Source organism: Dipteris shenzhenensis, chromosome 31 (genome assembly GCF_047967505.1).
Source record: "Dipteris shenzhenensis isolate YYH24624 ecotype China chromosome 31, Dip_SZ_1.0, whole genome shotgun sequence".
In the NCBI taxonomy this organism is placed as follows: Eukaryota; Viridiplantae; Streptophyta; class Polypodiopsida; order Gleicheniales; family Dipteridaceae; genus Dipteris; species Dipteris shenzhenensis.
The window spans coordinates 37,515,996-37,543,938 of NC_141626.1; the positions used below are offsets into that span (position 1 = coordinate 37,515,996).

Consider the following 27,943-nt stretch of genomic DNA (forward strand, 5'->3'; position numbering starts at 1 on the left):
TGAACCTATGGCTGACACCGAGTGGTTTGGTTGATTAGATCTTTTTATACTTGATAATCCAACAATTATTGTTGAATAGTTTTGAGTTTAGTAGTGTCAACTATCTATCCAATTGTAGTGAAGTATTGAGATGGGATGCTCTTAATTGGTATTAAGGTAAGCACGCGTATTTCAAAAGTATCCATCACTATCTATGACGATAGTACCCTAGAGGTCTTGGGTAGAGAGATAAGAACCTACTAAATTATTTTAGTAATCATTATTAATCCAGTATAGGATTAGGAGATTTAGTAAGGTTGTCAGATGTTTACTCTAAGAGCACTTTCTCGCTCTACTTAGTAATGTCTAGATAATACCTTTAGAGGGTCATTGGATAGATTCTATGGTTGTCAATTCCAGATACTACCTCAGGTCCAATTCCTGTTGAGAAATATAGCTAGAGAATCATTTCATTGAGAAGATTTGAAAGACTACATCACTGATTTAGTTTTTCCACCTTGTATTATAAGGACATAAACTTGTTTTAAGGAAGGAAGAATGTTTTGTCCCTAACAAGACTAACTAGGGCCACATAAATGATAGGATGTAGGGTTTATTAGTAGTGGTTGTGGCCAAAGTTGAGACTAGACTAACCTATATCAATGATGATTGAGGGTTAGGATAATCTAATTAAGGGTTTGGATTAACCTGACATTGATATAACCGATCCAAGAAAGGCAAGGCTAATGGAGGAAAAGCAAGCCATGTTGTGAAAAGCTAGGCTTAAGAAAAAGCAAGGTTCCTTGTGGAAAGTGAGCTACTTTAGGCATGTCTTCTAAAGTTAGGGCTAGATGCTAGAGATACAAAGGCTAGGCTAATACATACAAGCTAAGGCCATGACGTCCAGAAGACAAGTGTTTCCTAGGGACATAGACTTGTTGGTTGATGAGTAGCAAATATGGTATGGGCCACATGACCTAACCTCTAAGCGGAGTAGCTTCTAAATGGTCTAGACCTTAGGCTCGAGAGTGGTTTTGAATCAGGGTTTGACATTTTGCGAGTAAATTTTTTTGCAAGTTTGCAAGTTTGAGAGTTTTTCAAGTATTTTTATGTGTGAATTTTATAGCTAGTGGCTAGTTATAATTCTTGCATATCACCATGCGAGTATAAATAATAATAAAACCAGGCAATATATTTCATAAACATAGGAAACACTCAATGGAAACCATGGAGACAATTTTATTAGAGGACAAGATCTCATCAAAAATACCTTGGATCAATAGATCACCGTTAAGCTATAAAGGCAATCAAGCAGTAGCCAAGCATCATTGCATTCGTGGTTGAGCCAAGCATAAATAGCTGAAACAATAGCTCACCGGCGAGCTATAAAGACAAGGTGCTAAAAACTTTTTTCCCAAATGGCATTTTGGGGTTTCATCTAAAGGTATCCACGTTTGCAGTTGTTTTCAAAGTTTTTTGGGCCTTCTAAGCTCATTTCTAGTGTCAAAGAGGGCAAATTGTGCATGTATCAAAAGTTTTATTTCTTCCAAGAATTTATACCCTCTGGCAACATATCAATAATTCTCAATAACTTTGTCACGTGACAGAATTTCAACGAGATGACAAAGATGAGCCTTCACAAGCTCAAGGTTTGTTTTGTTCCAAGAAATTTGTACCAATGGAGCAAAGTAACAATGATCATCCATAGTTCAAATATTTGAACATCTGTAATTTCTAGTTTTGTGGGAGATGTGTTTGTTTGTATTGGGTCCTCTACATGTAAGAATACAATTTGTGCATAAAATAGTATTTTAGATTTCTCCTAATGTTAAATGCATAGTTTTGCTTAAATTTTCCATTTAAAAAAATCATTATGGTTGAGTCAAATCAATCCTTGTAGCTAGAGATCAAGGTGGTTGTAAGGGTTCTACACCATACGATCTTTAATGACATGCCATGAGCTATAGAAAAAAATCTATAAAAATTGACAAAACTCGTAAAAACTTACTCGCAAAGTACCAAGCCTCTTTTGAATCTATGCTTTTGCTAGCTTGATCCTTATAGTTTGTCTATCACATGATTAGTCAAAAGGATTCTAACAACACGAGTGATATTGCGATAAATTCTTTATATCTTAAATGGTACGTTGTGCTATTAGCTAGGTTGTCCGAGTATTTTTTGCATATAAATGCCTATTTGGGAAAGACTCAAATGCATAGTCTTCCCAAGCAACTGTAGCTTGAATGAAGTGAATGCAGACAACTTCTTTATTAGCATTCTCCTTTAGTGCCAGCCTTTGTTAAAATGAGTCTAGCCTTCACCTTTGGAGTGCTGACAGAAGCTTAGTACGAAGACCTTTGTAGTGTTCACAAGTAGTTGTAGCTTGAATGAAGGGAATGCCGACTACTTTTTTATTAGCTTGAATGAAGTGAATGTCGATTGTGTTTTTAATAGCCGTCTCCTTTAGTGCTAGCCTTTGTCACAGTTGAGTCTGCCCTTCACCTCTATAGTGCTAACAGAAACTCAATGCCAAGACCTTTATATAAATGGAAGCTCAAGTATATGTGGGTGTGTGGATATGTATGTGTGAGAGCAAAAAAGAGCTCTTCACTGCATGGCATAGATATGGTCCGTTCACAAATAGCTCGTCCTCCATAAAGCAATTGCACCATGCTGATGGCAGCTCACCGAATATCTCGTCCAAAGCACAAACCATCCATTAACATGATGAAGCAGGCTGCAGGCATCTGTAAGACGATCTCCTAAACTTCAATCCAGATTCCGATCTTGTGTCGTGAAAGTCGTTGCACATCCTCTGGTTTTAAGAGAAACAAAGCTTTTCTCCACTGTGTTAAAAAACACAAATGTTGTCGTGAACTTCTGTGCTTTTCACATAATGCAGCTTCTTTCACCTAAGGAATGGTTCTCAAGACCAGATCTAGCTTGGGAATACCCATCAAATGTGAACTAAGGATTTGTAGCGTTGCAAAAAATTAATTGCCTTGGCTACCAACCGCAAATTCTGCATCAGTTGACGTCTGTCAAGCTCTCATAGGATCTTCTTCTCCCCTTGCAACCTTCCTCAGCTGCTCTACCCTATTTGCATCATCCCACCTGCCAACACTCACATAGATGTTTGCCATGAGCACATATGAAGCAGCAGCTTCTGGATTTATCTGGACAAGATGTTTAAAGCATCTTTGTCCCAGTTCTGCTTCCCAATAAGTTTTGCAGGCACTGAACAATGCCGTCCACATCTCTTTAGATGGAGGATACCACAATATTTCAAGAAACTCCTCTACCTCATACAGATGTCCTGATCGTGCAAGAAGGTCCACCATGCAAGCATAGTGCTCTATCGCCGGTTCAATGTCATGGTCCTTTCTCATCAGCTGGAGATAATGCTGACCCCTGGATACGAGGTGGATATGGCTGCAAGCAGTAAGGAGATGTGTGAATGTGATGGCATCAGGCTTGACACCCTGTTCTTGCATGTCCTTAAAACATTGTAGAGCCATGATACCCTCGTAGTTCATGCCAAATCCTTGTATCACTGTGTTCCATGATGCAACTCCTTGGACTGGTAACTTTATAAAGACTTCCCATGCCTCTGAAAGTGAGCCACATTTGGCATACATATTGACCAATGTGCTTCCCACAGAAAGATCTCTTCCCAAACCATATTGTGTGATCCCAGCATGGATTTCTCTGCCCTTGTCCATTGCTCCCATAATGCCGCAAGCTTTCAAGAGGCAGACAAATGTAACAGCATCTGGAGAGATGCCCTCCAGTTGCATCTGCTCAAAACAGTTCAGTGCTTCTTGAGCGGGTCCATGTTCCACATATCCTGCTATTAGAGCTGTCCATGACACAACATCACGAGCTGGCAGCTTGTCAAAGACTGCTCGTGCCTCTAAAAATGATCCACATTTGGCATACATGTCCACCAAACAGTTGCCAACCAAAATCACTCTTCCAAATCCCATCCGTGCAATTTCAGCATGTATTTCTCGACCCTTGCCAATGGCTCTTGTGCTGCCACAAGCTTTCAAGGCACAAGCAAATGTAACAGCATCAGGAGAGACACCATCCGATTGCATCTGCTCAAAACATTTCAGTGCTTCCTGACCTGGTCCATGTTCAGCATATCCTGCAATTAGTCCATTCCATGACATAACATCGCGAATTGGCAGCTTGTCAAAAACTTTTAGTGCCTCTGAAAGTGCACCACATTTGGCATACATGTCAACCAAAGCACTGCTAACGAAATGATCTCCTCCAAATCCCTTTTGTGCAACTGCAGCATGTATTTCGCGGCCCTTGCCTATGGCTCCTATGTTACTACAGGCTTTCAAGATGCAAACAAATGTGACAGCATCTGGAGAGACACCCTCTACTTGCATCTGTTCAAAACATTTCAGTGCTTCCTCACCAAGTCCACGTTCAGCATATCCTGCAATTAACACAGTCCACGTCACTGTATTTCGAACTGGCAGCTTCTCAAAGACTTCCCATGCTTCTGAAATTAAGTTACATTTTACATACATGTCAACCAAAGAGCTGCCAACAGAAAGATCTCTTACAAATCCCTTTTGTGCAATCTCAGCATGTATTTCCCGGCCCTTGTCTATGTCTCCTATGCTGCCACAAGCTCTAAAGACACAAACAAATGTGTGAACATTTGGAGAGAGGCCCTCCAATTGCATCTGCTCAAAGCATTCCAGTGCTTCCTGACAGAGTCCATGTTCAGTGTATCCAGCAATTAATGCAGTCCATGAAAAGACATCTTGAACTGGCAGCTTGTCAAACACTTCCCGTGCCTCTGAAAGTGAGCCACATCCTGCATACATGTGAACCAAGGTGCTGCCGACAGAAAGGTCTCTTCCAAATCCTTTTTGTGCAACCTCAGCATGTATCTCTCGACCCTTGCCTAGGGCACCAATGCTGCCACAAGCTTTCAAGACACAAACAAACGTGCCAGTATTCGGAGAGATGCCCTCCAGTTGCATCTGTTCAAAACATGAAAGTGCCTTCTGACCAGGTCCATGCTCAGCATATCCTGCAATCAGTGCAGTCCAAGATACCACATTTTGAACTGGCAGCTTGTCAAAGACTTCTTGTGCCTCTGAAAGTGAGCCACACTTGGCATACATGTCAACTAAAGCGCTGCCGACTAAAAGTTCTCTTTCAAATCCATTTTGTGCGATCACACCATGTATCTCGCGGCCCTTGCCCAGGGCACCGATGCTGCCACAAGCCTTCAGGACACAAAGGAACGTGACAGCATTCGCAGTGACCCCTTCTAATTGCATATATTCAAAACATTCCAAAGCTTCCTGACCATGCCCATGTTCAGCATATCCTGTAATAAGTGCGCTCCATGACACAAAGTTTCGAACTGGCAGCTTGTTGAAGACTTCCTGTGCCTCTGAGAGTGAGCCACATTTGGCATACATGTCAACCAACTTACTGCCAATAAAAATATTTTTTTCAAATCCCTTTTGTGCAATCTCAGCATGAATCTCACGGCCTCTTTCTACATCTTTCAGCCCAGCACAAGCCTTTACTAGGGCCATAAACGTATAGCTGCTAGCATGTATACTCTCCTCCTGCATTTTCTGGTACATGTAAAGAGCATGCTGTGTACGCCCACATATGGTATACCCTAATACGAGAGAAGTCCATGAATGCTCATTACGATGACTCAACCTGTCAAAAACCTGCTGAGCATCAGACACACTACCACATTCCACAAATATTGGCACAAGGTAGTTTCCAAAAGCTCTATGAGCTTCCAGTCCATTATTGCAAAAGTGTGCATGCACGCGCTTGGTGTATGCGAGAACTTTTTTTTTCCTGCACTCATGGACGATGCGAATGAACTTTTCAAACGAAGGCACCTCAGCCATCCCATCCACAAGACTGAGTGCCTCCTCTAAGCTCAGCATCTTCCAACCAAGATGCTCTCGCTGTTGTACATCCACCTGAAGTTCAGACCTTAGACTGTCCCTGCACACGTGGCCAGGCCATGCTATGCCAGGGTCTCCAGCATTTGAGCATGCCTGTTCTTGGTTTCCATCCAGAACAAATTCTATGTTCCCACTGAGTCCCAAGCTTCCCCCATTCTGAGCCCCATTTTTATCAAGCATGTATTTAACCAAACCTTGCTGGTACCAACCGTCCATCCAACGCAAATCTCTAGTAATTTTATGCCTGCAATCTGGAGCCTCGGGGGTTGTCTGATAAACCTCATCACAAACCCGTCAAACAAAACAATCAGAAGCCTAGTTATGTTAAGATATTTCTAGAACTTCAACTGTGCAAGACTATTCCCCGGCCCCATTGGTCACTTACTTCTTTCTGTGGTCCAAGCACTGAAAGGGATGCTTGAAGCACTCCTGCCATAAATGCCTATCTGCAAGCAAAAACACGATGAAAACCTGCTTGAATGACAATTTGGTGATGAAAAAGAAGAAGTCTGGCCGCAGTGGCAAAGTAGGAAACCTGAACTCAAACTTCTTGAAGAATAATCCACCACCGCCTGATTTTCTTGCCAATGATCACCAGTCGAAGGATCAGCCTCCCTTCCTGCGGGACTGCCGCTCCACGACCTCTGTGCAACGAGTGGCCTCGAATATGAAGGTATCTGTGAGCTGATATTGATCTGGCATCTTGCGTTTTGGCAAAGGCCTGAAACTGAGGGGACTTTGTATTCCTGCACCGATGGATGCGAGACTGTGGAAGACATAATAGATTCTGCTCCAGTTGACAGCATGGATGGATATGAATTGCATTTCTAGAATATCAAAATGATGATAATGATGATCATGGAAGTGGTTGAAACACGGCGATGTCAGTCATGGACATGTGGCATTGGACTATTGGCCGCCTCATATGGAGTTTTTAACTCACACACACGGCCATCTACGAGGCCACAACCCCCCTTGAGGTATTCGAACGCGGGCAGCCAGCTCCACTGGGCGACCATTCACACTGCCCATGCTACTGGCGCAGTTCTAGAAGGGTGTTGGACACTATATACATTTTTTTCATCGCGTGTGTTCTAGGTAAAACTGGGACAATCGGTCCCAAAAAAAGACCAAGGACAAAAGTGAGCATTTCTACCAAACTTGTATTTTGGGTTTGCTTCTAAAGTGTTTAACACTCACTCGTCATCTCCAAAAGTGACCCTCTCTCACTGATCATTAACATGAGATTTCAACTTCTCCACTTCAGAACTAGCCATTGCTTCCCACCCATATGGAAGGGCACGTGGTTTCTAAATTATCAACTAGGATAAAGAACTACTCCTCCACCATGAGGCCAAATCATTATCAAGGTAGAATTAAGCCCAAAAGTGTCTCCAATTAGAGCATGCTTTCATAAGATAACACACTTTGTCATAACACCAAAAGTCAAAATGGCTTTTTAAAGCATCTACCAAACTCTACAGGTAACATGCTAGCTGTAGAATACATGAGTATGAGCCCATTGCACAAATAGGGCATCTCATATCTATGCTAGCCCACTTGCCATCTATGTCCCAAAGGGGTACCCAGTGCATCAAACTTTTCCATTGGAGAAATTGAAATCTTGGAAAACACCCACTTTTCCACAAGCTAGAAACCGGAGAGAAAGGTTTGGAGACATTATCCATGATGGATCAAACACTCAGACACTAAATGGCAAGCCTTTTCTTATTCTTTAATTCTTATCCCAATTGGTAGGCCTTCAATTCCCTAGCACTGAGAACTTGTTATTGAACACCAACGCACCCTCTATTCATTCATTCATGACTATTTTAGAAGGCCAAGAGTGTAAGATAAAAGAGATGGCATGTCTAAACTCATCACTTGATGTAAAAAAGACAACATAACAGCTAGTCATGCACCCGAGAATTCCCACAATCACTCCATTTGGCCAAGCGCTTTTTGTTTAGGATTCTAGCCGTTCTAACATTAAGATAAGCAAGTGATAGCCCTTCTAGATGAATTGGAGATCCCCACCAAATCCTCATGCTTCAAATGGCAAATCAAGTCCTTCTAGGCAAATTAGAAACATTCAGCTAAGTCTGACTTTTGCTTCGTCACAAGGAAAGGTGAAATTTTTTATCTTACCAACTAAACAACTATCAGCTACTACCAATACTTGAAGTCCCATTCTCAATAAAATACCCAAAAAATTTAGACCAAGGAGCATTTGAGAAAGGCAAACCTAACTAGCCAATTCCTAACAAGGTTTATAAACTTACTTTTAAGAGAAGGGACACCAAGCCCCCCCCCCCCTTATCACCCAGGCGATTACTCCATACCAAGGCAAGTAGTCAAGGAGCCACTTCCCAACAAGGGTTATAAACTTATCTTTAAGAAGGGACACCAAGTCCCCCACTCAGCACCAAGGCAATTACTCCATACTAAGGCAAATAGTGAAGCATCATTTTCCCACTCTCATCTATCCGGACCTAAACCTAGTAGGATAAAATGAGTTTTAATGGACATTGGACTAGATTGAATTAATGCATGTGAGGTGCTTTTAGTGAATGATATGTAAAAGAGTGTGCTACTTTGACACCATGTCAACTTCATCAATGTTCATCACCATAGCATCCTAGATGCTACATGATACTATATGTATAAGAAAAAAGATAAGGAAATTGCAACAGATGAGCTATGATGCATACCTTCTTGCATGCATCTTGAGGAAGAATTTAAGAAGAAATTTCCATCCAAAGGTGGAGACATCTCAAGTAATTGATGTCAAAAATACAAAATAGCATCATAATACGATACAAATTAAAACTTGTTAAAACATAGTCTCTATTAAAGGTGTTATCAAAGCCATATATTTTGAGTCTCAAAACAACTCTCATAGCAACTAGTAACACTTGTGTTACAAGTGGAGTGACACATATAATTGCTTGCAATTGTAATCTAGTTTAAGTTTGAACACTAGAGTGACACATATAATTGCTCACGATTGTAATCTAGTTTAAGTTTGAAGTTCTCTTGAGTGGCTCTCAAAGGCTTATATTTTGTTCCTCAAAATGATTCTCATAGCAATTGGTAACACTTGTGCTATAGGTGGAGTGATGCATATAATTGCTTGCCATTGTAATTTAGTTTAACTTTGAAGCTCTCTTGATTTAGCTTCTAGCAGCTATTTTCCTTGACCCTTCTCCATTAACCCTTCCTACCTGTCTTTCTACCTTTCTCCAATGGGTGCCCATGACACGATCGCTAAGATCTAATTTTATCTTCTCTTGCAGATCTTTCAAGTTTGTATCCTTTGTTCCTACAAAATATTATTGTTGGCTCATTAAAGAAGTTGAAATATCAGTGAAAATTTCTTATAAAAGTATAAACTTTGTAGTAAGAGGTTTGAAACCTCCATTTTTTGCATCAAAGAGTTTAAAATTTGTTTAACTTAGGTTAAAAGTTGAATTATGATAAATAGGGCATCTTGCACACCTAAAGGGATGATTATCCTATAAATATTCTCTCTAAATGCTCTACTACCCCTCTAATAAGGGCCTTGAATAGACTCTAGAATGCCCCCTAATGTGGCTGATTGCACGGCCTATAAACACCCCTCCTAGCTTCACAAATACAAGAAGCACAAGTCTATGCTATTGATGTGGAAACATGTGTGATACCCACATGGCAACCTCTCTCTCCCTCCATATTCTCTCTATATTTTGATAGGCATCCTTAGTCCAAATTGAAGACTGAGGAAACCTTACAAATGCCGCTTGAACAAACTAGAAGATCAAATGCAATAAGCAACCCACTTCCCTTTTCTCATAGGAATTTGGTTGCATGAAAGGAGATTTGCTCGAAGGCTTTCATTAAAATTTTATTTTAAATATATAATCTCTTTATTTTGAAAGAGAATTCCTAGTTAGAAACCTTAGGATTGCATGCAAGATGCATTTTGATAATGGAATGGGTAGGGGGAAGAAAGAGAGAGAGAGAGAGAGAGAGAGAGAGAAGAGAGATCTATTAATGGCTTCAGAAGACCTCATGGGTCTACAAAACAAAGTACAAACAACCAAAAAAGTGACTTAATACATCTAGATAACTAGAGAGTCAAGGGAGTGCACAAAACCATCACTTTTGGAGTTATTATAGGGCATAACTACATTCTGATACTACTATTATAAGTTGGCCTTTATAACTACATTTGTTTTAGAGATTGAGAGTGTTTGGGTTTAGGAGTGCACAATGCCATCTCCTCCCAAGTTATTATAGGTTATAACTACATTCTAATACTTACTATTATAAGGTGTCCTTTATAACATTAGTTTAAGATTAAGAGTCTTTGGGTTTGGATTTAAAGTATCTAATCAACACTCGTCCATCTCGATAATCTGTCATTTTCTTGCTTTGTGTCCTTTTTTGCCTTTGATCACTTTTACTATCTCTTTGTTTGAGTTGGATCGGGATAAGCTCCTCTAATATCCAAATCTTTGTACCCTTCAACTTACGTGTTTGTGTGAGGGTCTTAACTCTTGATACCCTCCCTCTGAAGTAGACTTGTGCTTGTGTGCAATTTTGACTGAGATTGCATATATCATTACATCCCATTCAACTTGCCGAGCTTCCTGCTTAAGGCATATGATTATATCATCTATGCCTTTCTCCTCATCGTCATGAAGGCAACCATCTTTCAACTTTTCACTCTAGATTCTTGCTCTTTTACATCCATATAAAGATCATCTTTATCTACTTTGTTGCTATAGCATTAGTAATAATCATCTCTTCTTTCATAGAACCTTCTTGATTAGTGATCATCTGGAGACCAATTGTGATGCTGGCAGAGATACATTGCATTTGTGAAGTAATTATGCCACAATTTTCTATTTTCCAGTGCTCTCCATTCATGTACCTTTCTTCCAAGAGCTATGAACTGGAGCTTTGAGCTCTCGTATTTCCTACTACAAGAAATGTTGAGAGTTCACGCTCAACATCATGTGATCATGTGTGCATAGCACCATCATGTGATCATATGTGCATAGCACTAACCTTATAGAGTGCTATAAAGGAAAGGGTTAGATCCCCTAACCCTAACCCTAAAAGGGTTTGTATATATTCTATTTTTTCAACAAAATCTAGTGTACAGTTAGTCATTTGTGGTGTGCTCTCTAGGTGTGCCCTCTCTCCTCATCTCCACTCTTCTCCTCTCCCCTCTTTATATTTTGTCATGGTATCAGAGCTGCCTTGCCTTCCGCTGAGGCATTGCAATTATTAAGAGTGTGAGAGAGTGATTGAGAGGTTTCTATCTTTCATTCTGTTGATGAAAGATTTCTGTTCATGTGAGAGGAATTTCTGTCCATTCATTTTGTGAGAGTTTCATTGAGAGATTCATTCTCTCTATTCCGTTCATTCTTCCGTGAGAGTGAGTAGCTCTTCTTGTGAGAGATTTGTGAGTTTAATCTTCTACTCTACCTTCCGAGAGAGAGAGAGATTTGATTCTTCTCCTGTAGGGAGAGAAAGAGATAGCGTCCTTCCATGTTGAGAGTTTTTTGAGTGAAAGGTTTGTATCAGTGTTCCAGAGAACCTACAGCTAAGGCTTCTACAGTCGAGTCGAGGCAAGCCTATCTCCTTGAAAGACTTCTTTGCGATGTCTCCATAGACTCAGCAATCAACGCGAGCTGCCAGCCCATCTAAAGCCTTCAAACGGTCATAACATCGAAGGTGAAGGAGATGGGAAGGACGACGAAGATGACCAGGATCCATCGGAACTTGACCAAGTAGTCGACATAGGTTGTCTTGTGCTTGGGGCGGAGAGGCTGGCGAAGCTCGTCCGACATGGTTGCGACTCAACTTGTTTTTCGAAAAAACTTCGACGGGTTTCCCTCGCTCCGCACCTCAAACCTCAGTTTTGCGACTAGTTTCGACCTCCGACCGAAACCTCAGATCTAAACTAACAGCCACAAGTCCAACTGAGCTCCTTTGAACACCATCTATTGCGAGCTCCTTCTCGGACTCCTGCCTCCTAGCGGCCGTCGACCCAGCTCAACAACAAACTTAACGCGCTTTTGGCTCACGGGCCTCCCAAAACTGCAACGACCACTGACAACAAGCTCTACACAAGCTACGCCTTCAACCTCCAGCCACGGACTTCAGATGGGCTCCTGGCTCCTGCCACCGACGGCTCCATCGCCAGCACCACAGCCCTACGAGTTCCTTGGCCTGCTCTAGCAAATAGCGCCCCTCCCCCAGACATCAGCTCCATGAAACAACGCCGTAACGAATCTCATCGCAAGGCGCCATCTCCATCGCACAATCCTGTCATCGCTGTCGTCGACCATCAACCTCCAGAGTCATCTTCTCTGAGAGAGAATCTGCCACATGGCAGATAAGGCCACATGGCACTCTTCAAACCACACCTTGGGTCAAGGTAACCCCAGTAGCGTCACTCTGGTTAGAAGTGGATAGGGTTGGTCAGCCTAACCCTAGTCAGTTAACCAGATAAGGTTGGCCCCTAACTGTGGTTAAGTCAAGTGAACCACAGTTAAATCAGTTGGTTAGATTTTTGTCACGTGGCACCTTATCTCCCTGTGACACATCATCCTACCATGTCACCAACTACCACATCTTCAACAGTGTCACGTCAACAATCCACATCATCAGTGACACCTCAGTAGTGCCACATCATCTATGCCACCTCAGCACTGCCACCTTAGCTATCCAATCAGCACTAACCCCTGCAGGCACAGTCCCTTGCTAGGCACAGTGGGGATGTGCACACTCCTGCCACCTCAGCACAGAGCTTCACTGGCACACCTCTTGCTAGGCACAGTGCCACATCATCATTGCATGTGACTCATAGTGACACATCATCATTGAGCACATTTGCACTCCTTTTGCCCCTCCACCTAGATCAAGTCATATCTCTTGATCCAGGAAGAATTTGAGGGTGCTTCAAAAAGGAAAGTCGCTCGGTTTTTTGTGCTCTACGTATTGTCACATCATGTGCACATTTCGGTGCAAGCTACACTCACATTTGAGCCTCGCCGACAAAACCACTTCCTTCACGCACATTTGTCTCTACAACGATGCATCTGACTCAGCACCTAAAAAGAACAAAAGAAAAGGAATTATTTGCTGTTCTTTCATCGATCAATGGTTGGTTTAGATCTAGATCAGAGTAGACTAGATCGCCATAGAGGGGACGCTTTGAATTTCCCCAAGTTGCCAATCTAAGCCATGCCCGAAATTCTCGACTAGTACCTACTCGGAGTCAGTCCATACGCTCACATACGGTTTCACATCATTACATTACCTGAAACCTTATGTTCATCAATTCAATGAGAAGACTTCATAGTACAGAGGCATTACAGATTGATTCAGTGGGCAGATAGCATTTGATTTCACACACACATGCCACCATTGTAAAGCCTATTCGGCTATCTCATGGCATCGTACACATCATTTTCAGCCTTGTAAAGCCTCTTGGCTATTCCCGGCATCATTGCCACAAGCCTTGTAATACAGATCATATTTTATACACTACAATTCTATCTTCATCGATGGTGCAGAGATTTCACTTGGCATATTCAATGTATTTGCAGTTGATTCATACAAAGATTTTCAAGACACTTTTTGAGTACATTTCTTGCACCATTTCGACTAGCAACCTCAATCTGGAGGCATCTGCTAAGTTAGACAACTCCAATTACGGTACATGGAAATACCGAATGGAGACCATTCTTGTGCTTCAGGACAAATGGGAGTATGTCAATGGGTGTACACCTAGACCATTGGCCGATCCAGCCACCAGTAGCTCTACTCCATCTGTTGTCACAGCACTAGCAACAGGATCTACATCGAGATCTACATCTACACAAACAGTTTTTGCACCAGTAGTAGATCCTGCCATTGCCCGAGCTCAAGCAAAATGGGGTAAGAAAGACAAGTATGCCTATCACCTAATCAAGCAGAATGTGCAAGATGTCATGCTAGGACAGCTCAACACAGTCAAGACATCAAAAGAAGCATGGGATATGTTCGCCGCTCTCTACGAGTCTAAGAACACATCCAGGATTCTCACCCTGAGAAACCAGATCAACCAAAGTTTCTGCAACAGCAGTGAAACTGGTCATGCTTATGTACTCCGCATTAAAGACTACAACAATCAACTTGCAGCAGCACGAGAGACTATGAACCCTGCAAAAATGGTTCAAGTCATTCTGAATGGACTAGGAGAGGGATACGAGAATCTAGTCCAGAGTATTGCCATCCAACAGCAAATTTCGACACTGGAAGAACTTCAGTCAGTCCTACTTGGTGAAGAACTCAGGACTCAAGCCATTCAAGCATGTAAAGGTCATTCTAATGATCAGGCATTCACAACTTCAGACACAAGCAGAGGCAAAGGCTGAAACAGAGGTAGATCATATCAAAAAAGTGGACATCATCAACAAAATCAAAGTCAGAATCAACATCAGCATCAGCAACATCAAAATCGGCAAAGAGGAAATCATTCCAACCGAGGCAGATTTCAAGGACGAGGGAATGCATCCACCAATGTGTCAAACATCTAGTGCAACTACTGTCACAAGTTTGGACACTATGAAAGAGATTGCCGCAAGAAGCAATACGACCAAGGCGGTCAATCCAGCAATAATCGAGGGAATTCTCGAGGAAGAGGAAATCATCGTGGTGGACATTCTAGTCACAGTCATTTTGCAAATGAACATGGAAATATGTTTCTTGCAAGTGAGGAATTGCATCAGGCTTATCAAGTCGACCAACTGGAACAGGATCCTTGGTACATTAACAGCAGTGCATCATCTCATATGACAAATTATCAGGAATGGTTCACAGAAATGAAACCATTAGAAGGTCAGAAAATTGTCATCTACACAGCAGACACAATACACCGAATCTAGTTCAAGGGATAGGTGTTATCCCTATGAACAATTTCACTGGTACGAAAGGATTAGTCAAAGATGTGCTCTATGTTCCAAAGCTCAGCAAGAACCTTTTGTCAGTAGGTCAAATGACGGAACACAACTACAAAGTCATCTTCAACGGTGATGAATGCATTATCAGAGACAAATCTAAAAGATGTCAGCTAGTAGCAAAAGGTGTCAAGGAAGGATGCTTATACAAAATGCTAGCTACAGTACCAGATAAGCATGCCATGCCAGCTCTAATGCAATAGATGCCACTATCTGCAAAATGGCACAAGAGATATGGTCATGTCAACTTCAAGTACTTGTTAGATCTCAGGAATCAGAATATGGCAATTGGGATTCCGAAGCTACAGTTTCTTGGAAAAGTTTGTGAAGCATGCTATTTCGGCAAACAAAAGCGAACTAACTTTGTTAGAAGTACCTCTCGTGCATGAGGTATTCTTGATTTGATACATACAGATGTATGGGGTTGTGCCCAGACCCGCAGCATCAATGGTTCACTTTATTACTTGACCTTCATCAATGACTACAGCAGATATTGTTGGGTCTACTTTCTGAAAGAGAAATCTGAAGTGTTTTCCAGATTTCAAGAATTCAAAGTCATGGTAGAAAACCAAGCAGGCAGAAAGATCAAGGTCATGAGATCAGATAGAGGAGGTGAATACATGTCTTCAGCATTCATGAACTTTTGCAAAAATCATGGCATTCGAAGACAATTCACATGTGCAGTTACTCCTCAGCAGAATGTAAGAGCTAAAAGGAAGAATGGGACTTTAGCAGATAGTGCTAGAGCAATGCTTAGTGAAAAGCATCTTCCAAATCAGTATTGGGTAGAAGCAATAGCTACAGCAAACTACTTGCTTAATCAGTTTCCTACTGAATCGATACAATGTATGACTCCCTATGAAGCATTCACTGGACACAAGCCACGCATTGGGCATCTCTGCATATTTGGTTACATAGCATATGCCCACATACATGATGATCATCGTAGGAAATTGGATGCGAAGTCACGCAAATGCATCATGGTTGGCTACAGTGAAGAAAGCAAAGCATACAAATTGTATGATCCCATCAACCGCAAAGTCATTATCTCCAGAGATGTAATCTTTGATGAGGAATCGGAATGGAAAACCTCACCCACACAGGAGATAGAAGCATCGACTTCATAGTAATTTACAGAACAGGTTGATGAAGAAGAGCAAGAATTGCCAGCAACACCTCAAGCAGAGCCACAGCAGCTCAAATAGTCTACTAGGGAAAGCAGACCACCAACCAGATTGACATATGCTCAGAAAGGCAAAGCAATTCAGGTGGAAACCACCAACTATGCTCTTATTGTGAAGATAGTGGGAGAGAGGGAAGGAGTCTCACTTGCGGCTTTCTCACATGCACAATGGGGGAATACACACACAGGTGGAGGCTGAAAATAGTTTTCCTCTTCTTAGTTGTGAAAGCCAAAAGAACTCAAGTACAAAGAAATAGAAGAACCCTATATGTGAGTCTCAAACCAAACTCAACTAACTAAGGTGGCATACTAACTAAGCCACGAACTAGAGTAGATAAGGATAGCTGCCATCCAGCTATTATTCGTGGGCGGTGTACTAACCGCATCTGCAACTAACAAGTCGGTGACATAAATTCACAACAGTCACCCTGGCATATCACGAGTGGAGCTTGATATCTCAACACTCCCCCTTGAGCTCAATCCCAATTCTAGCACACCAAGCAGGTCTCTGAACTTGCGCAGCTTCTCTGCGCCCAATGCCTTCGTGAATATGCCAGCTACCTGATCTTCTGTGCTGACATAAACTAGATCAATAAGACCTAGTAAAACCTTCTCCTGCACATAGTGATAATGCACCTCAATGTGCTTTGTTTTAGCATGATAGACTGGCTTATTTGCCAAGTGTATACTGCTCATGTTGTCACAATAAATGTCAATTGGCCCATCTGTAGACTGATGCATATCATAAAGTAGCTTATGCAACCAAGCTACCTCACATGTAGCCATTGTTGCACCCTTGTACTCAGCCTTTGTGCTCGACAAGGCAACTATAGGCTGTTTCTTACTGCTCTAGGTGACAGCAGCACTCCTAAAAGAGAACACATATCCACATTGGTAGATCGTCTATCAGAAGTACTACGAGCCCAATCAGCATCAGTGTATCCATGCAACTGTATTTGAACCCCAGCCTCATAAAATAGTCCATACTGCAATGTGGACTTCACATACCTGAGTATGCATCTAGCCGCATCCAAATGCGGTTTCCTTGGAGCCTGCATAAACTGACTTACCAATCCAACAGCATAGCTTAGATCTGGCCTGGTAAATCAAACTTCCTACTATGCATCTGTACATAGTAGGGTCTTCTAGAAGCTCACCTGCATCTGTGCTCAGCTTCACATTCTACTCCAAAGGAACTGAAATAGGCTTACAGCTTGTCATCCCATATTTGGACAGCATGTCCAATCCATACTGCCTCTGCAAGAGCTATATCCCACTTGGTGATCTAATCACCTCAATGCCCAAGAAATAACGCAGCTCTCCCAAATCCTTCATCTCAAACTTCTGCTTCAATAGCATTTTCACATGAAGGATATCTTCATCACTATCACTTGTGATGATCAAATCATCAACATAAATGACAAGCAGCATAATCCCTTTCTCTGTTTTTCTCACATAGAGTGAGAAATCTGCCTTGGAAATCTGAAAGCCAATAGTGACAAGATACTGTCCTATCTTCTCAGACCATGCTCTAGGTGCTTGCTTCAAGCCATACAAGGCTTTCTTCAACTTGCAAACAAACTCAGGATGAATAGCATGAACATAACCTGCTGGCTGCTCCATAAAGACCGCTTCTTGCAAATCACCATGCAAGAAGGCATTCTTTACATCCATCTGATGTAAAGACCATCCCTTTGATGCAGCCATAGCAATGACTGCTCTTACAGTTGCCATCCTTGCAACCGGACTGAATGTTTCTTCATAATCAATGCCATATGCCTGTGCATACCCCTTGACAACTAATCTTGCCTTGTATCTATTCACAGAACCATCTGCATTGTGCTTGATCTTATAAACCTGAAATAAGAGATAGTGAGGTCTCAGGAGATCCTAGGAGAGTCACCAAAGGTCAAGCTTTGAATGGTCCTAAAGTGCCAAATGGAGGGAATAGAAGCACAACATTGGCTAGCCTAAAGGATGGATTCATGGTTGGTAATATATCCACATTGGAGTTCCATTCAATTAAACAAAGACATATAGATTATCTCAACATTGATTGCCCTAGGTGGAGCTACATGTGTTGTTATTGTTTGTAGTCTTGGACGAATTTGTAGGTTTCAAAGCAGGGATCATGGTTTTGAACACACCAACTAGCTCCACTAACTGTAGTAGTCAGAGTTTGCTGGACAAAGGGGGAAGATATCGATACTAATTGCATACAATCTCCCCCCACTAGGTAGTAGGGTCTTGCAACATTGGAAGAAACTGTCAAATAAGGATTCAAGATGATGTCAACTCTACCAAAAGGTTGGACTAATATTCAATAATGTAATTGAAAGTGGAATAAACACAACAATGTCTTAGGAGGTCTTAGGAGAGTCACCAAAGGGTCCAACTTCAAACGGTCCTATATTGGCAAATGTAGGGAATAGAAGCATAGCATTAGTTGGCATGAATGATGGAATTGTGATTGCTAATATATTAACATTGGAGGGCCATTCTATCGAACAAAGTCATGCAAATTATCTTGACATTAATTGCCCAAGGTGGAGCTACATGTGTTATTAAATCATTGTTTGTAGTCTTGGATGAGTTTGCAACTGACTCCATAGATTTCCAAGGAATTGATAGAGTTTTTTGCTCTTTGCAAGATTTGGATTGTTTAGGTTAGGGTTCATATCACCAACTAGACACTTCTACACACTACACGACTTAGTCCTCACATGCTTTGCCAAGCACATGCACACACACATGTTCAATATCTTGCTTACATTACATGAAGTTTCAACATCCCCTCTCAATGCCAACATGTGGCACACCATGATGAGCACTGCACACTCATCTTCAATAATGCATACAAGACTACACCGCATGTGTAGAGCACATGTATCGAAAGGCCGAATGCTTCATGCATAAATGCTCCAAGCATGCTCCTCTTGAAACTAGAGGATTCCATCCTCGTTGTCGCATAGCATGCTTCATGTGAATGTTGGTAGGCAAGATACTCCCTTGTGTTGCTGTTTTATTATTATTTAAAAGTCTATAAATAGATTATGTTTTTAAAAAAACTAAAGAATAAAGGGGCATTTAAGCCCCATGATGATGGTGGGCCTTGCCGAATAAGAAGATTTTTGTAGGGCAACAAAAATTAAAAGAATAAATGGGTATCTAAGCACCATGGAGGCAATGAGGCTTGCTTCATGTGAAGATTTAGCATGGTAACAAAATTGAAAGAACCAATTATGACAATGATGCTTACTTCATAGGATGACTTTAGAGGGCAACAAAATTAATAGAATGGATGATGATGATGATCCTTATTTCATGTGAAGGTTTTAGTAGGGTGACAAATGGTTATATGAAGCCCATGATGATGGTGAGACTTGCTTCACATGAACATTTTCGCAGGGCGACAAATGGTTATATAAACGCCATGATGATGGTGAGACTTGCTTCACATGAATCTGTTAGCAAGGCAACAAATGGTTATATAGACCCTATGATGATGGTGAGACTTGCTTCAACGTGAAGATTTTAGTAGGGCAACAAAATTAAAAAGAACAATATGCCAATGGTAAGCCTTGCATCATGTGAAGATTTTAGCAAAGCAACAAAACAAAAATAATGGTATGCAACCTTGCTTCTTGGAAGATTTTAGTAGGGCAACAAAATTAAAGAATGGAATGCCAAATGGGCACCTAAGCCCAATGATGATGGTGAGTCTAGTTTCATGTGAAGTTTTAGTAGGGCAACAAAATCAAAGAACAAATAATGATGGCAAGGTTTGCTTCACGTGAAGATTTGAAAGGGCAACAAAATCAAAAGAATGGATGATAATGGTGAGCCTTGGTTCATGTGAAGGTTTTAGAAATGCAACAAAATTAAAAGAATTTAGTCACATGCCTTCTTTGCTCATTTATAGCAAAAGCATGCACGTGAGAATATTGTTAGAAACAAGATAGGCAAGGAGTATTGATTACTGGTCTTGCTTCTATTCTAGATGGATGCATGGAATCTTATCATGACTTGTTGGGTCCATAAGAAGTCATGCCTTATAACATTATTACAGCTATAGAATCTTTGTTGCATATGGTTTGTCACCACATATCACCTACTTCTACAACTGACTTAGACATAGATATTTTAAGGATGTAGTGGAAGTTGTGTTGAAGCATTTACTAAGAGGGAAATGTCCAGGTGGGGATGGCCTCCCCAATCAATTGTTCAATACATATGTTTGCTATGGTTGACTGGCCTATATCATGCAGGGGGTACGAAATATAGGTATCATACCTAAGAGTTGGTAGATTGGGATTGTAGATTTATTTTCTAAAGCTCCATCCCTAGTTAATGTGCATCAATGGAGACCAATCACATTGATGGAAACCATGCATAAGATCTTTGCAAAGGTCTTTGCTAACAAGTTGCAGCACTTTCTTCCTACTTTGATTTTATCATAGGCAACATGGTTTTATTTAAGGTTGGGATATTTTGCATAATATAATAAGTGTACAAATTCAAATTGAGTATGCACGAGCTTCATGGTAAGAGGTGGTTATGGCTCAACTGCATATTGAAAAGGATTATAATCTATGCTAGCTTGTCTTTTCTTTCACAACAAGATAGGCTATGGGATTTGGGCCTTGATGTCTTCTTTGATTTACACTTTTATTTAGCATATAATGGCTTGGCTTATGATTAATGGTGGATTGACTAAGCCTATTCATTTGATGAGATTAGTCAGCTAAGGATGCGCTCTCGATGCCTCTTGTTTGCCGTTGTTACACATCCAGGTTGGTTAAGATCACGAAGGATGGTGAAGTTGTAGGGCTTACACTTCCAATGGAGAGTAGACAATTGGCAAGGTCTTAGCAAAGAGATGATATTAAAGAAGCCTAGTTGTTCGGGAACACTTTTGCACTTGCTTCAGGCTTATGCATTAATCTATAAAAATCTTATATGATGCACTACATTGAGAGATTTGCTAGGTTTGGGATGGAATAGGCAATTCATACAAAGGATATGTATCACACATCACTTTAGGCTATGTGATTGGAGATGAAATTAATTCACAAGCTTTGCTGGCATGGATTTCTACAAGGATTAAGGAAAAGTCTTTGTAGTGTAAATCTTAGGGTTATCCTATGCATATTCATCTCAATTTGGCACAATTCATTATGATTAGAATGATCAGTTTTTCTTGCCCTTATTGCCATGGACTGCCAAAAGATTTGCATTAGATACGATAGCGCATTTGATTTATGCTATGTGTAGACATAAATTTTCTAGGAACATGTTACTATGCTAAAGAGGAGTAGAGGGGTGGTCCTACTAGATGTTTGATTGCATATGGTCACTAGGAGATGGCCTTTAAGATATGTATGGATTTCAAGAGCCATGTGTGGCCAAAGCACTCATAGAGGAGGTCATACGTGTGCACGGTAAGACCAAGATTGATAGTACATGGTGGGATGTAGTGAAGGGTTCCCAATAGGTTCGGGTCACCTCTCCTTTCTAATTTGATAATCTTTTGGAAGAAGGTGTTGGCACATACTAAATGAGAGCCCTTTGATCAGCAACATAGTTGAATTCTATGGCAGGTGAGGTGCTAGTTACTTCTCAACTTATGGAGAGGCTTGAAAAATTGGTTGAGAGGCCAAAATTAAACTAAATCACTCCATTGCAATTAGTGAGATTCAGGATGCTTTGTTGCTCCATAGAAGCTACTTATTGTTGTTTCCAAAAATTTGACAATACTTCATGGTTCCCTTGGCTATGTACAATTATGGGACAAGGTGAGGGCCACCCTTCCATCATTTGGTGACATTCCTCAAGTGAAGGACTAGGAATCTTAGTTAGGTTAGGCATCTAAAAAGCCTAAGGACATAGTCTAGCATACAAAAAAACAAGTGTACCATATGATGGTGAAAGAGAACCATTAGCTCACTCAGTAGGCTAACTAGGTATGGCCCGCCTAGAAGAGTAGGGCCTAGTGGAAGGAAGTACAATTGTGGGACTGGTGCTCTCAGATTCCATATCAAGGGAAGCTATGCATCCGGTGCATGCTTGTAGGAGGTGTAACCATGGGAGACCAATTGTGAAACTGGCGAATTGCTTTTGGTAATTATTTGTTTTGTACTACATTCTTGATAACTTCTCCACATCTTTTCATTTAATGTTCAGTGGCAACGAAGGTGTGGGATATCATTTCTCGCATATGCACTCTATTGATCAATATGCCCATAATGGTTAAAGATTGGGGTGTTGGCAAGATTTTGTATGGGCTAGATAACACAGAATATTCAATCTTCTTTCATTTTTTCAGATGGACAAGTTTGTGGCATATCAAAGTCAACAAGCAATGCTTTCGTACTTGATGCAAAAGTTGGTACTTAGGCTCACATAGGTCGTATCAAAGGGCTACTATTGTGGCAAGTCTCTTCCTTTAGTTCAACCTATTTGGTGGAGAATAACATGGTTATATATTGGATGAGGGTACTCTGAGATACTAGAATATTTCAGAAAGTAATCATGGAGGGAAAGCTTGGACATCACATGGCAGCCATGTGGCCATCTGTAACATATTTTTGGAAATATATCTCTGCTATGAAGAGAGAGAGAGAGAGAGAGAGAGAGAGAGAGAGAGAGAGAGAGAGAGAGAGAGGGAGGGAGGGAGAGAGGAAGGGAGGGAGGGGGGGGAGAGAGAGAGAGAGGATGATGATGATCGTTTTAACATGCATGAAGGCTGAATACAACCTATGGGACCATAATAATCAATATAATAGACAACAGTGACTTCCCAACCATGTGCTTTAGTGAAGAAGCTTTGATGGCTTGCTAGAATAGTAGAGGATGGAGGCTATATACCATGCAAACACAAGGGTGATAGAAAGTGATTTCTAATGGACTACATTGGCTATCATTATATAGCCCATGTTGGGAGGTTAGTTGTTGCATAGTCAATGGACGACTAAACCATGGCCTATTAAGGAACCCATACCATCGAGTTGGTGGCTTCCACCCATGAACCCCCATCAAGGTGCGATCAACCCATCGAGGCACTACTTGGACCCTAGCAAATGCTCATACCTCGAACCATCAGGCCACACTTGGGCTCCATCAGGCCACGCTTGGGCTCCATCCAATATCTGAACTAGGACCTATCAGGCATCTGTGCTACTTAATGCCTTCTGCTCGTAAAGGGGTGCTTACTAAGTAGAGCTAGTTGGTACCCGAGTAGTTACATGAAGTGGAATTCTAACTAGTGATATCATGTGTAAATTAGACAAAGGGAAGGTTCTAATTTAATTAAAATGAGCATGGTGGGAAAGGGGACACTACTATTGGTGTTCTTGGTTCCAATACTCTCTCAGTAAAAAATTGTAATAAGGATCCTCTAAGTAGATGGGTTGCTTTGTAGGCTGGCATTAAAGGCATCCGAATAACAATTAAAGGCATTGTAGATGGATTGATTTGCACACTTTGTAGGCTAGCATTAAAGGCATCCGAATTATAATTGATTTTTTATGTTGTTCCACATCTTGTTCTTTCGAAAGGACTTGTGGAGCACGCTAACCTTTCAAGGAGACAATCACTTAGCAATGGGATTTTTCAAGATGGTTGAGAGTAGAATTGATAGATGGTTAAGAAAGGGGACACTAATTGGAGGTACTGAACTCACTACTTGGGAATATGTTACAGGAGAATCTCCAGCTAATTGACATAGGCCCTACAAGAGACTATACTTGGTCTAAAAGACAAACACAAGTCCATAGAAGAGAAGCTAGACTTGATAAGATATATGTCGCAAAACTCCTCTAAATTACATCCTTTTCTTTGTTTCTCTTTAATCACAAGCTAGTCCTTCGCATGTGTGATTTTGGAGAAGTCTAAATCACCTTCATGGTTCAACGTTTTTTCAAATTGAAGATTGTTAGAGAGCAAGACTCTATTTTAGTTTAAGGATTTCAATAATCATCATTTCAATTCAGGAATCAGATAAAGTCAATTCATTCAATTTGGTCCCTCTTTAAAATATGAGAAATGAAGTAGTTGCTATTAGAGCCAAAAGAAGAGAGAGAATTAAAGCACACATCCAAAGGGTCGAGTTTGCTAGTTAGTAATGTCATTGCTCGAATTGTATTAAAAACATTAAAGGGAAAATGTAAAAAGGAAAATAGATTGATATTTGAAATTCCAAAGTCTATTTTAGAGAGTGGTGGTTTGGAAAAATTAATAGACCAACAAAAGAGACCTTCAAATAGATTTGAAAGAAACCTTCCTAGCACGTGTGAGCAAGCATGCAAAAATACCCATATTCTTGCATTTCGTACATTTTATCATGCAAATGATGAACCCCCTCTAGCATGTATACATTTTCAATCTTAAAATTTAGGTGCCCCTCCATAAAATCCCCTCATCTATGTAAATAGCGCAGCTTGTAGGTCCCCCTAGTTAAAAAGAAATACCCCTCCATGCACTAACATGCTATGTTACATGTTTATGAGTGACCCCCCCAAGACTAGATCCCTAAACTAATAGCTCTTGCCTTGCTTCTCAACAAGAGAATGCTTAGAACACTTAAAGGATCTACTGGCAACCAAATCTATGGCTACTAAGATAGGTCACTATGAAATGTCAACAAGCTAGATAAAAGTATGACGCAAGATTTGAGCTTATTTAATTTGATTCCTCTATTATCTAAGGAATAAAGATTTATGGGATATTGTGGGCTCCCACTTACTGAGGTGTGGGATGACAGTCTCCTCTTAGGATCTCTTCCCCCATTAAAATGGTCGTGTTATAAAACTCATGCACAAAGGAGATAATAAAATAGAACTCAAGAATTGGAATCTTAGGGGATATTGTGGGCTCCCACTTATGGAGGTGTGGCATGAGAGTCTCCTCTTAGGATCTCTTCCCCCATTTAAATGGTCATATTATCAAAAAATATCCCAAAAGGAGGTCATAAAATAGGACTCAAGAATTGGAGACCATTGACCATGCTCAAGTGTAGCAAATATTTGGAAGGCCTTAGCTTTGAGAATACAAGAAAAGATGAAAATGTGGATCAAACCAGAACATAAAGGTTTTATCAAGGATATACATATTCTTGAGGTCATCATTAATTATGGGATGTTATGAGTATGCAAGGGAAAATAAATTGGTCATATGCTTTATTAACGTTGACTTTTCCCTTGGGGGATATATGGGAGTAGGGACTATATTACAAGTTTCATTGAATTTATCTTATTAAATGCTGTGTTGTAGCCCTTGGGGGATATATGGGAATGTTCGAAGCATTGTGAGAGATGGAGAATCAACAAGGGTAGCCACCTACTAAGCTTAGCGTTCCTCTTGAGAATCCTTCTCCTTCCTTGCCTTCCTTTGCTTCCCTGCCATCCTCCCCTAGAATCTTGCCTCCAAGCTATTTGTTTCCCCCTTTTGACCATCCTTCTCTTTTTTTCAACTAAGCTTTCTCTTTGTGGATCTGCTTTTAAATCTAACCCTACGTTGCAAAACCTCTCTACTTCTCCAGATCGTAATCACGTGGATAGCAACACACCGACTTCCTACATTGGTGCGGTACTAGCCTTGCAAGGGCTTCTACACTCCTCTACCATTTGCTCCAATTGGTCGCCCCGTCGTCTATGGTAGCGCATAATCTTTTCAATGCTTAGCCAGATAAACAGCACTGCCCAAGTGCTAATTCAAATGGAACTTCTTCAGAAATGACATCTGGTAAGACAACAATTACTGTTAGTGTGACGAAGATGTTCTACTTCACTCTATACAATGGCATGAGACACATGCTATCATTGGTTTTCTTCATGGTCCACGTCCACTTGCTCTTTTTTTGGACAAATGGATACGAGAAAATTGGGTTAAGAAGGGTTGGGTGGTTAAAATAGTCAGGTGTCTTCATAAAGGTTACCTTGCTTTTTTGTTTAAAAGCTAAAAATGGCATTGGCTTTTAGGAACCATTCTTTATGGTCTATCAAAATTTAGCCATTGTACGTCAAACCTTGATCTGTCCTGAAGCCTCCAAAGCCACCAAGGTTCTTATTTGGGTAGAGCTACCCAATCTTCCTTTGGCTTTTGCAACCAGGTTGACAAAATTTGTTCAAGTCTGGGGAAGGTAATAGGGGTCAAAAAGGAGGAGCTCACCCTCAAGTTTGCATGCTTATGGGCCTTTCAAAGGATCTTCCTACTAGTTTCTTATTTACTCCAAGTCATCTCCTCAGCTTAGATCCCAAGAGCTTGTGTATAAGAACCTGCCCAACTCATGTTTACTTTGCACAAGTGCAGGTCACATAGTTAAGGGATGTCCTAGCGATCTCAAAGGGTTGTTAAAAGAAAAACCCAAGGGGCTACTGCCACTTCCTCTCATGAATGTCGAGAAGTCAGAAAACTAGTCTACACAGGTTTGTAGGAAAAAGGAATTGCCTTGAACGGTATGCAAGCAAGGTCATGTCCCCCTTCTCAATAGTTTCAATATACTTCAATAGATAGAGGAGGAGAACATGCAAGTTGGGACATAGGACAGGCTTGAAACCGAGATTAGGGATCTTAATAAAGAGATGCTGGGAAACTTAGAGGATGCTCAAGTTGTGCAGGACAAAGGTGTGGAGCTAGGGATTTTTTTGGATGAAGACATAGCAACCACCATTAACTTGTCTAAGAAGCAAGCCTGTAACATTAAGAATAGGATGTCAAAAATCCATGTGTAGCAAATAGCAGATGCATTCAGCCCACAGTGACCAGTCAACAAGAAGAAAGGTAGTAAAGAGGCACAATAGGGAGGTCTTTTTCTTTTGGTACGGCTAGTGAGCCATTGTATTTGCGATGATATGTATAGATAAAACCCGTAAATTTTAGATAAATAAATAAAATTTTTAAATGGTGAGTTGACATAGCTTGTTTCCTTAAAAGATAACTAATTTAGCAATAGTGTGGTAGCAAAACAGGAAATAAAAAGTGTCCTTTTAATGTTTTGACAAAAAATTCACAACTTCATCTAGATATATTTTTTGAGGATTCCCTCTCTTGTGCTTAAGGTCGACTCATAAGACAATTTTAAAAAAACATAAGGAACATGAAAATGCATCACACATGATTACAAAGTGCCCACAAAAATATAGTAACATAGGTTTTCACCTGGGCAAATTCAAAACATGTTTCATAGAAAATCCCGCTTTTATAGTTTATAAATGTTCTGCATATAATAACTTTTTTTGGTATTGCTAATTCATCATTAAAGACATTCTATAAGTATAATTAAGACCTTTGAAGGTTCCTATGACATCACTTCGCCCTTGTATGTTGAAATCTGTATAAATTATAGCATAACCAATAATTAAAATAAGGTTTGAATTTGATCTTTTACATCATATTAGGTCCCCTAAAAACTCATGCTACCCCTGAAGTTGACCTTTGAACTATAGGTAAAACTCAAATTCATAGGTGTGAGTTGCAGTCCATAATAATTCCAAGTTTTTTCTAGCACATAAGCTATTATGGTCAATAATGCAAACCCCAAGATACCTTATCGATGCCTTAGAATAATTATAGGAATTGGCTACGTTAACATGACATAAAAGTGTCCTAGGACATTTTTCTATCCTTCTACCAAACTCGTACTAAGGTAGGGATTCCTAATAGCACCCCTACTTTTTGCCATTGCAACTCCTTTGACAGTTGATTGAGAATGAAGTTCAACAAGGGTCCCTAAGGGGTAGCAAACTTCTAGATGGAAAGCAATTAGTTAATTCTTTTGAATCTTGAATTTACAAGCTATGAAGGAAATATGCAAATGC

The 27,943-nt window shown here is 40.6% G+C and overlaps 1 protein-coding gene across 1 annotated transcript; it reads right to left on the bottom strand.

Moving 5' to 3' along the window:
* Nucleotides 1-2,367: 2,367 nt before the first annotated feature.
* LOC147881417 (pentatricopeptide repeat-containing protein At2g33680-like) lies at nt 2,368-6,868 on the bottom strand. The gene is made up of 3 exons (XM_087370065.1): nt 6,484-6,868; nt 6,334-6,394; nt 2,368-6,218 (listed from the first exon to the last, which is right to left on the bottom strand). The coding sequence occupies exons 2-3, from the start codon at nt 6,382-6,384 to the stop codon at nt 3,021-3,023; spliced, it is 3,249 nt and encodes a 1,082-aa protein (XP_087226191.1). The 5' UTR covers nt 6,385-6,394; nt 6,484-6,868; the 3' UTR covers nt 2,368-3,020.
* Nucleotides 6,869-27,943: the final 21,075 nt, after the last annotated feature.

Excerpts from the sequence above, each read along its gene's own strand:
- LOC147881417 (XM_087370065.1), bottom strand. The coding sequence starts at position 6,384 with ATGGCAGGAGTGCTTCAAGCATCCCTTTCAGTGCTTGGACCACAGAAA. Across the intron at positions 6,219-6,333 it reads TGCTTGGACCACAGAAAGAA|ACAACCCCCGAGGCTCCAGA; the intron begins GTAAGTGACCAA and ends GAGGTTTATCAG.